The sequence below is a fragment of the Parasteatoda tepidariorum genome, chromosome 5, assembly GCF_043381705.1.
Source record: "Parasteatoda tepidariorum isolate YZ-2023 chromosome 5, CAS_Ptep_4.0, whole genome shotgun sequence".
Lineage (NCBI taxonomy): Eukaryota > Metazoa > Arthropoda > Arachnida > Araneae > Theridiidae > Parasteatoda > Parasteatoda tepidariorum.
In genome coordinates, this window is record NC_092208.1 from 17,338,401 (window position 1) to 17,350,223 (window position 11,823).

At 29.3% G+C, this 11,823-nt stretch overlaps 1 protein-coding gene across 2 annotated transcripts in view; it reads right to left on the reverse strand.

Annotated features, from left to right (window-relative positions):
• The window catches only part of LOC107451183 (nuclear distribution protein nudE-like 1-A), a 96,971-nt gene that overhangs the window by 45,355 nt on the left and 39,793 nt on the right, over nucleotides 1-11,823 (reverse strand). For both annotated transcript variants that reach the window (XM_043054618.2, XM_071181166.1), the window contains exon 2: nucleotides 1,146-1,299. In XM_043054618.2, coding sequence (XP_042910552.1) covers nucleotides 1,146-1,299 — 154 coding nt within the window. The remainder of the gene's footprint in view (nucleotides 1-1,145; nucleotides 1,300-11,823) is intronic.

The window sequence follows — 11,823 nt, forward strand, 5'->3', positions numbered from 1 at the left end:
TATAAAATCCAAAGAAAGTAGTTTGAAATTTTTTTTCATTCATATTCAAAAAGTTATCAATAACTGATATTGTAAATTAAAGAAATTTAAACACCCTAACAGTTTGGAAATACGGCTTAATATTACATATTTTAATTTCAATAAACTTTTTTAAAATGTTAATATTATTTGCAAGATCTTTATTTCCTGTATATTTATGGCATTTAAAAAATCCTGATTTCATTTTAATATAACTTTCATTAAATAAAACTTATGAAAATATTTTAACGAGTTTTTGAATTATTTTGGTAGAGTAATGTGCTTTGAATTTTCAACGTTTGAAAGGCGACGTTTTTATTAAATCTCAGAAATGTGATTTTATTAAATGTTAATTTTTTATTTTAGAAAATCAACTTATGTCTCGTAAAGAACTTTTAAACAATTTTGATAGCTAGATGCATACGTTTTTATTGAACTTCAAAATTATAAATTAAAAAAAACTGTGAATTTGTTTTAATTTAATTTTTATGGAATAAAACAAACTAGTAGTTTGTAATAAGTTTCAAAATAATTTTAATAGTTCAGTTTAAATGATTTATTGAACCTCAAAGCTATTAACCAGAAAAATGGGAATTTGTATGCATTGTTTGCTGAAATCTAGTTACAATTAAAACAAATTTCACTATTATTTTACTTATAACAGAAAGTGTCTTCAAGGAATAATTAATTTTTTTACAGAAATTTCAGACTCATTTTACCATTACATTATACTTTATTAATAAAGCATTAAACTAACTACTTCATTTTGATTTTTTAAACACAGACGCATACACTTTTGTTTGTTGAAAATTCAAAATATATAACTGCATAAACGTTTCAAATAAAATTTAATTAACATTAGTGTTCCCTTTTTATAACTTTAAAAATAGATTATTGAAAATATTGAAATTATTTCTAGTGTAAAAACTACATTTTCATTTAGTAAAAATATCACATTTTCGACTATTTTCCTTTCGCTTTTTTTAACTTTATTTTTTACTCCCTTCTTTTATCAACCTTAATAATCCATATCAAACTAAAACCCGAACACAACTATTGATCATCCTCCTTGTTAAACGAACCCATCAACGTTTATAAGATTTGTTTTAAAAACAAAATGCAATTACCTGGAGTATCTCACTTTCTGCTTTTAGGTGGGTATTTTCTGAGGTCAATTCTTTGTTTCTTTTCTCCACTTGCTCCAGCTGAATTTCCAGTTCTGTCTCCAGATCGCGGCTCCCTTCTTGGTACTCTTCTAACTCCCTTTGTGCTTCCATTAGCCTAAAGTACAAAGAAAAGAAACTGGTCATGAAACAAATAGGGTACTTTAGAGAAGCTAGATTATGAATATATTTCATGTTAAAAAGATATAAAGATGATAAAAAGATAAGATAAAAGATATTAAATGACTTATTATAAAAAGATATTACTACTATAGAAAGATACTAAACTAAAGATATTACTACTATAAAGATACTGAACTAAAGATATTACTACAAAGATTAGATACTGTTGATGACTAATAAAAACGATATCATATGACTAATGACTGAGATTTTTGTAATATTTATAAAAATTTCAGTCATTAGTCACTAACACGTTTTTAGTTATGCAATTATTTATTTTATATTAAGATCATTATTTGTGTTATAATTTTTATAGTCTACGGCGATTATTTATTTTTTTGTAGTGATTTTATTACTAAAGATATCACCACAAAGATTAGATACTGTTGATGACTAATAAAAAAGATATTGTGACTAATGACTGAGATTTTTATAATATTTATAAAAATCTCAGTCATTAGTCACTAACACGTTTTTAGTTGTGCAATTATTTATTTTATATAACTATCATTATTTGTGTTATAATTTTTATAGTCTGCGGCGATTATTGATTTTTTTAAGAAGCATAATGATTCGTTAGTTTAGTGAGTAATATTTTGGTAAGTAGAGTTGAATTGAATGATCAGCTTTGCTAGATATGATTTGAGATATTTTTTTGTTTTGTAATTTTATTTTTATTTCATAACTATCGTTGAACCACCGACCCGATTTTTTGAGTTAACGATTACCGATGTTCAACTCCGTAGCCTTGTAATTTTGAACACAATCCAGTAGACAAAATAACTTCTGGATCAAGCACTGGCAGAAATCAGCCTTTGCGGAGGACTTTTTGAGGGAACTAACCAGCATTTGCGTTACATGGAGTGGAAAATCACGAAAAGCTCCCACAAGGGGACTCAAACACATGATCAGTCAGTCTACCACTGAGGATATTTTACGTTAACACTGTCTTTGGTGCAAGCTGGAACCGCAATTCTAATGGACCAGCTATTGAGGATTCGAAAACGGGCCAACTCAGTGGGAGGTAAGCGCTCTATCCCCTGAGCCGCCACGGCTCATGCTTTGTGATTTTTTATTTTATTTTATAACCGTCGTTGAACTGCCGACCCGATTTTGGGTTTACGATTAGTAATGTTCAACTACATAGCTTTGCAATTTTGAACCCAATCCAGAAGACAAAGGAACTCCTGTATCAAGTATCGAGAGAAAATTTGTCTTGGTGGAGGACTTTTTCATGGAACTAAACCGTATTTGAGTTACATGGAGAGGAAAACTACGAAAACAACCCATGGTTAACCTGACGGCAAGGGGAGTCTAACCCATGATCCTTCTACCACTGAGGATATTTGACGTCAGCACTGTGGTCTGTGAGAGCCGGGTACGGAATTCGTATTGACCTTCCATCGCTGAGATTCGAACCCGGTTAAACTCATTGGAAGGCGAACGCTCTATCCCCTGAGCCACCACGGCTTTGTTATTGATCAAATTCATATTTTAATTATTCCTTTTTTTTTCTTTATTTAACTTGACCCGAATTTGTTTGCAAAATTCCTATAATAATAAAACATTTCGACCTAACTATATACACTATTAATTTTTCGAGTAGATGCATCTAGGGACTAATTTTGAAATAATTTCCAATTTGGCTCACACATTTTTAATTATGCGTAATGCTTTTTATACACATTAAAAATAACCTTATTTCGATCTAATCTTACAAAAGTCATTTTGGTTGCTTTCAAATTGCTTTGCTCCCATTTCAAAATAAAGTACCTTGTTTTTGTAAAATAGTGTAAGACAACTGTTAAAACTTTTATTTGTGCAAAGTTTTTTTTTTTTTACAATATTACTTTATATTCTTTGCATCACTTTTAACTTAATGCATTTTAAAACAAAAAAGAGTCGGAAAAGCACAGAAAAAAAATCGCACTGAAAGTCAGAAAATTAATTTCAAAAGTAATAATAGCATATCATATTCAGAACGAAACTTGACTTCAAAAAATTTAGTCTCTGGCCTTCTTATTGACCAAATACTAAGTTCACTTTTATTTATTTTTTAAACGCTTGTTTTTCATTTAATTATAATAATTTATATTATAATGTGTACGTATTAAATTAAATTGAAAAACGCTAGACTTTCTCCAAAAAAATAAAAATGGCATAAGTTTTCTTACATTAAAAAATCAATGAACCCTGCAGATTTTAAATGCGATAGGGTGAGAAGACAGACCCTACCATCAAAATTGAAATCTGGTATTTTTTCATAACTATTTGTAAACAACAAGTTTTTTAGGCTATAAACTTAAATTATAATATCTCACCACCGCTGATATTCGAAATGGAAATCTTTGGGCAAACCTGTAATTCAAAATGGATTTATGTTACTCTAAACACGTAATTTATTCGCGATCGCTTAAAGAAAAGTGTTAGTGATTATGTTTATGAAAATGATAAACAACGTAAAAGGTGAAGTGCCTGGACCAGCTGAAAAAAAAGGCGTGGTTGAACAAAAAAAAAAAATCTTTGGTAACAATGGAAAATATGTGAATTTCGCTTTTTTAATGGATCTAACCCATTTGGTTAGTTATAATTGCATTGGATTAATGAGAAAATAAGTTTATTACTCTGTTGAATACTAAAACAAATAATATTTGACATTAAATTGGCAAAAATGAAAGTAAAAGTTTCCGTTGAATGGGATTACAGAACAATAAACAAAGGATCATGGCGTGGTTTTAATTCTTAAGGGGGTTATAATTTTTATGTAGAAGGCTTATTTTATGAAATGGCGGGTTAATCAAAAATATTTCTATCCATTTTGGTTTGGAAACAAGAACGTAACACGATGATGAAATATTTGAAAATATTATTGCATTTAGGAGCAAACAACCAATCAATAGTAAACGTTTATGCAGACTTATAATTAAGCTAACTGCTAAGCCTATAATTAAACTAATTGCTAATTAGGTTTGCAGCCGATTACCAACCCCGACGATTGATTTGCAATAATTGTTGTTCCTGAGCATAAAACCGTTTTTTCTACGAAAGTTAAAATTATTTACTCTATAAAGAATTACATTTGCTTGCGCTTGTGCCATCAACTTCCCAAGTGCAACATTCCTTTTTTTAATTTAAATTTTTATTTCGAGTCAAATTTGATCGGTAAAAAATAGAAACAATATCCATGAATCTAATTTCCTTATGATTTTATTAAGATCGATTAGTAAACATAAATAATTTTGTTTAGTAATAATTTTTTTTCCGTCGTTGCTGTTCTTTTTTCTAATTAAATATTTAAAATTTAAGGTATATTGTTATTATGACCCCGATTCAAATAAGGTAACATAAAATTATGTTTAATACAAAAAAAAAAACAACTCTTTTACTTTTAAACTTATAATTTAAAAAACAATCAAGGCTTAATCCCTAGTATGCGTTACTCGGTAGATTTGGCGACATTAGCGATGCTTACGAGGACGATAAAGTTTGCAATCTGTTGTTTTAGATTTGGCGAGATTCGGTTAGTTATCGCTTTTTAGCCATTTTGCACTTGGGTACTTGATGACTCAGGGGACAGAATGTTCGCATTCCAATGAGGTGAACCGGGTTCGAATCCCAGCAATGGCTGGTCGATACGAATTCCGTAACCGGTTAGCACAGACTACAGAACTGACTTGAAATATCCTCAGTGGTAGACGGATCATGTGTTAGAGTCCCCTTGCCGTCAGACTAATCGTGGAAGGTTTTCCTCTCCATGTAACGCAAATCCTGGTTAGTTCTAGCAAAAAATTCTCAACAAAGACAAATATCTCCCAATACTTGATACAGGAGTTCCCTTGTCTTCCGGATTGGGTTCAAAATTACAAGACTAAGAAGTTGAACATTAGTAAGCCCAAAAGATGTTCAACGACAGTTATAAAATAAAATAAAACTGGATACTTGTACTTCAAGAAGAAAAAGACCTCTCATAGCCACACATGTGACCCATGACGACAGCGCCAGCAAATCTTTATCAGCAAAAGGGAGTATTAAAGTTGAACTAAGTTTCTCTACATAAGTTAGAATGCTAAGTAACGAATGAAGAAAAAAAAATTATTTACAAGCAAATTTTTTATTGTAAAAATCATTGCACTTACCTGATTTATAATTCCCGGAGAATTCCAAAATGATAAGTTCCTCTTGTTTGAAAACTTTATTCTCAAATAATAGATACATAGTTTATCCCTTCATTACTTTTAGATAACATACTACACAGCAAAATTTTATAATTGATATGAATTTGAGTTAATTAAATATAGAGCCGTATAGCACTCCGTATTAGTTGAAATATAATTCTTTCTCATCTACTTCTTTTACTTAACTTAGATTTATTATTTGTTTACGTATTTTATTATAACTGTGATATATTTTTGTTTTGTGTACCTGGCAACTTCGATGAATAAGTAGTTTTTTTTATGTTCTACATGGCTTCGCGCCTGTCTTTGTGTAAATATATAGTGAAAAACTGAAATCTTTGAGAAAGAATCTTTGTGAAAGAATTTAGAATGTGTCACTTAAGAGAACTGATATTTGACGGGGATGACTTACCCGAAATAGAATGGAAAGAACAGTTGCTAACGTAAACGAATGCCACGTTTCAACAACCAATTAGAATCGAGGTACCCTCACTACGTCACATGCAGGTATCCCATTGCATTTTGGAATTTGTGGTGTGATTTTGCTGTTTAGCTTGAGATTTGTAAATTTGTGAGTCACGACTTTTTTCAAAATGGCGCTAAGCATGTAACGTACACTAGGATTTTACTGCAATCAAAATCAAAATAAATTAATGTCACAACCTTTTAAATTTAGGATACAAAAATATTTTATAGACAAACAATAACTTTATAACGTTTATTAATTTTGTGCTGATGACAGCCAAAGAAAAAAAACAGAGAGAAATTAATGGGAGAAAATATCATGGGAGCTTCCGGGCACTAAAAATGAACCGACGACAATGGTAAACAGCGAAAACACCATTAGGTATTTATTTATACATCATCATCATCGTAGTTGGCTAGACGGCTCAATGTGGGCCAATGACTTCCTCTGAAGATTTTTCCACAACTTCCGATTTATCTTTGATCTCCAATTATTTTCATTAATTGCTAGAAAATCAGATTCCCCTGAGCCAGCCCATCTCAACCGCGGCCTTCCCCGCTTTCTTGTTCCAGTGGGTCTAAAAAGCAGTATCTTTTTTATTGTATTGTCATCACTCATTCGAATCACGTGGGCCATCCATTTCATTCTATTTATTTTTATGTATTAAATAATATCAGGTTGTTCATAAATCTTGTACAGTTCAAAGTTAAATCTCCTTCTCCAGTTATTGTTTTCAATTACACCACCAAGTATACTCAGGAAAATCTTTCTCTCAAATATTGTGATACAATTCTCTAGTTTTTATTTACAATTCTCTAGTTCCAATTCTCTAGTTTTCCTCTAGTTTCTTTTATTTATACATAGTTAGATACAAACTACATAAACATGGTAATTTCATTTCAATAAGCCAAAATGATAAATCAAAAATATTTTCCATTTCTTTAAAAAGTAGTACAAACCAAAAGTTTGGGATTTTTTAAATTATTTGTTATTTTTGTGACCGTTTCAAATCTATAATAAAAATTGTAGCTTGAAAGGAAATTAAAGATAAAAGTTCGATGACATGCAGGTATTTATCCTTTAAAAATAAGCTATTTTCAAATTTTAATTTCATAGACAAGTAAAATATATCCTCAAACTATGGCAGCAATAATATTTTACAATCTTTTTACTGCATACATATCATTAAAAAGTGACACAAAGGTGATATTTTATCTATTTTATCTGGTGATTTACATTTTATGAGCAAACTATCTTGGCAGAAAATAAATATCCACAACTAAATTTCCTCGCTGTTAGTTTTTCAACGAAATAAACGATATTGATTTTCTTATAAAAACAAACAATGAAAATTGATTTTGTTTTATTAGAATTCAACGAATGTACGCGAAGGATACGACAGGAATATAAAATAGACAAATAGAAAAATAGTGAGCAGTTCACACACGATTTCCGCGTATTTTACTAAGGTTTTTATCACCTTCAATCAGGCAAAGAAAGTTCGATTGTTTATATGGTTGATAATAGTATACATATAATGATTGTAATCAATATGCTGTGTAAATAAACAATATCGCATGCTTCCTATCCATTTTAGTTCATTTCCTATCCTTTTACTCATTAATACCTAAATCCAATTTTTTAAATCATGTTTTGCATATTAATAATTAAGTTTGCAAGAAAATACTAAGAAAAACTCTGAATTAAAATTCTTTGTTTAATTTTAAAAAATTGGAAACTTTTTGGACATAGTAGAAGATTGACAGAATAAAATAATGTAAACTTACACGAAAAAAAAAATTCTTTCAATTGAATTTACTAAAATAATTGGCAAATATGAATAATTTAATTAATGCATATAAATTAACACAAAGCATTTTCTTGTGGAAAAAGGCTAAATTTTCAGTCAAACATTTCATAAAGGCAGTGATAGATATAATTTAAAAATGATTTGTGTTGAATTAGAGTTGAAAAATAATTAATGCGAAGTTATGTCTTTTTAGAATGGTCCTTATAAAACACAAAGATCGTTAATGAGTTGGTAAATAAATTTTTACTTATCTTTTATTTAAGTTTGTTTTTCATCTCATGTTAATACCTCATGACAAGATATAACATTGAAAAATACTGTATTTATACTTTCTACAATAAATGAGGTGAAACTATGCAATCTAATGCTGTAAAATAATTTGTAATGAATAAATTGAAGTTATCAATATATAAAAAATTATATTTTATGTTTTTAAAATAAACTCAATTTTTTACAGACATGGTTACTTACTGCCCACAATTAAAATAGTTTTCATATTTTTGTTTAAAAATATAGTTTATGGAATGTATTTTAAACTAATATATAGTAAAGTACTTAAAATAAAAATGAAAAAATTTTGCACTCTGAATAAAAGTAGTCGGATTTTTGCCTACTTATTAAAATTTTCATGGGTTGTTCAGGCATGGCTAATAAATAATTTAATATATGAAAACTTACACAAAAATATATATTCCTAAAATATACAATTTTTTAACGGATTCGGAGTTTTTAACTCATAAAATATTGGATAATGCAGAGTTTTTTACATTTTTATTCCTAAAACAACAATTCAGAATATTTTTTTTATAGTCTGTATTTTTACATTTTATTTTATTACTGACGTTAAACAGCTGACCCAATTCTAAGTTTACGATAACCGATGCTCAACTCCGTAGCCTTGTAATTTGGAGCCCAACCCAGAAGACAAGGGAACTTCTGGATCAACCATTGGGATAGAATTTCCTTTGCGGAATAACAAACTCGCGTTACACGAAAACCTTTCACCGTTAGCCCGATGGCGGAGGGATTCTAACCAATGATATGTTATCACTGAGGATATTTTACGTCAGCCATTGGTCAAATGCTTTTTCTTTCTGGATTGACTCCGCTAAACGCCACAACATTTCAAATCATGGGTTGCAAAAACTGTCTCAATTGATGTTTGTAGTCGGATTGATTTTCATATCCTGCCCATGTACGTGTTTCAAGACGTCACAAAATATTTTTCCTTCCTCAGCATTCATATTTATATTAAAATCATTGTCAACACAGTAATTATAAGTTAATAATAAAAAGAATATAAAATACTTTAGATTATTATTATGTAAATACATTAAAAATGCCTGCTAGTGAAAAGAAAAACAGCAGCGGTCGCCATAGCAACGCATGAGAGCAGTTTACTATTATTCTTGAACACAGTTGAAAAGTGGGTAGACGCCATCAAACTCAAACCAAGACCCATTTTTCCAATGGGTAATAAACAAATGCTATATAAAAAATTTGGAATTCTGCTTAAATGTTAAAAACAGAATCGTGTTAAATTATTAAAATTCAGAATCCTTCTAATGTGTTATAGTTTGAAATTCTGTTAAAATGTTAAAAAATTAGAGCCATTTTACATTATTAAAAGTTTAGAATCCTAATAAAATGTAGAATCCAATTAGAAGGTTAAAAATTTTAATTTTAATTTCATAGCAAAGCATCACCTCAATGATAATAAACAATCATTATGAAAACTAACTTACATTAATCGTTAAAGAACTATAACCTACTACTATATTCATTTTTCCAGTCTGAAGTTCAATTAATTACATCCCAACCTACCTTTCAAGCCGCAATTGAATCAAAAATAACCATATTCATGTGAAACAAAAACATTTCTCAATCGTAGTGATTATACGTGAAATGCATGTGATTTTGCATGCAATTTCTGAATAGTATTCAAATTAATATTCTCTTTCTTCTACGATCATAGCCGTAAGTCAACCATAAAACAGTTCTGGTAATAAATGGCCCATTCATGAGGTAATTGAAACCCTCTCATTCGATTTAATGGCCCAAGAGTGTTTTTACTATAATCTGCAAGAGGTATTTGTCGATAATAATATATAGAGAAATTTTATAATAATATGGAAGCTTGAAATACGTGATAGTAATCTATATGTTTGTCAAAATTGAAGCACTAAAATTAATCACCAATAAATACTGAATTATGTTTTAAATTATAGAATAATCAGGCAATAAAAGATTAAAGAGAGCGAAAATATTACTCTTTCTAAGTTCAAATGCTTTTTTTCCAAACACTTTTTGCTATATAAAGTTTTAAGCCACGCTACTCGGAAAGAAAAAATTTCTGGTAAAAACAGTAGGGGAGAGTGGGGTCAATTGTAACATTTTTTACTTAACTATTTTTAACTAACAAAAAATCCAATATATTATTAGTAGTAATTGATAGACGAGTAAAGTAGACTATCCTCTACTAGGAAAAAAAATAAATACCTTATTTTAAATGTTATTATATTAGTTATTAACAATTTTTGACAGTCGTGCACTTGTTACAATTGTCCCCACTTACGGGGTCAATTGTAACAGTTCATAAATTCAACTAAAACATAGTTAATTATACATATTATCATAGTTGTGATATATTTTTTTATTGAACAATATAGTAGTGATATTTTAGGAGTAAAAATAATGATGAGCAGAGACCTGAAGGGTTAAACTTTTAACTTTAAGGGGTTAAAACTTTAATTTATGCTGCGAAAGGTGACAAATAAAATAATGCACATGCAACATAATATAAATGATATAGGAAACTATTGGTGGTTCTTAAAGAGTTAAGAATGGTTTGTAAACATAAGATTATTTATTTCCAGCTGTTACAATCGTCCCCAAGACGCCATTTCAGCTTCATTTGTTAAAAACAATGCTAGTTAATTAACAAAACTAATATTTTTCTTTTAAATGTTAATTAAGGTGTGCACTTACATATTTGGTTAATAATTTTTATTTGTTTAAACAAAATTACTTTGTTACAATATAATATTCTAATACCAAAAAAAGTACTTACGTAGCGTGAAAATATCTTTTGTGATGTCACTCTTTCAAAAGTACATAAAAATGGTTGAAAGCAGGGGTGCACATGTAGATTTATTAAATACACCCAGTGCGCCACCTAGGAACCAAATCTAGAACCCGACACTCGAAATTTTCGTTCTTTTATAATCTTACCCTGTTACAATTGACCCCACTCTTCCCTACTGTATGGTAATAATGTTTCTGATAAATAAAACCAGAATATACGTTCGAATGGTAATGGTTTAGGGGGAAATTCTGGTTTTCAAAACTATAGTTCTTAACATCACACATTTAGTAAAAAGAACAAAACTGGCAAATAAACTTCACCATATAAATGGTTTGTGGGCCATGCTCTAAGGTATCATAATAAAATTACCAAATTTAACCACATTTACTGAACGAAAGCATACAGTCCCAGGCGAAATTATTAGACGCACTATAAGATTCTATGTAAAATCTTAATTACTCAGGTGATACTATACAACTTTATTGTTTTTAAGCTACTGAAACCGGTTAGCACTTGTTAACGCTCGTGTATCAATTGGTTGAATTAGGCGATATGTAATATAAATTCGACGATTGGATAAATTATACTATATATTATATAAATATAGAATAGTTATTATATCAGGTAATATGTTAGTATATTATAATAATTAGACCAAATTATTAGACACGCTATAGTTCTTTAATAACTACATGTTTTGCACGAGTTTATATGCAATACTTTTATATTTAAACATATATTTAATGGGTTTTTATTCAGATTTTTATATGCTTTCTATTTGTATTTATTTTTAACCTATTGCATTACAATGTTAACCAAATGATTCATTTACGTAAACTGCAAACCGGTAAAACAATAAAGCTGTAGGGGAGAGTGGGGTCAATTGTAACAGGGTACGATTGTAACAGAACTCACAAAATGAG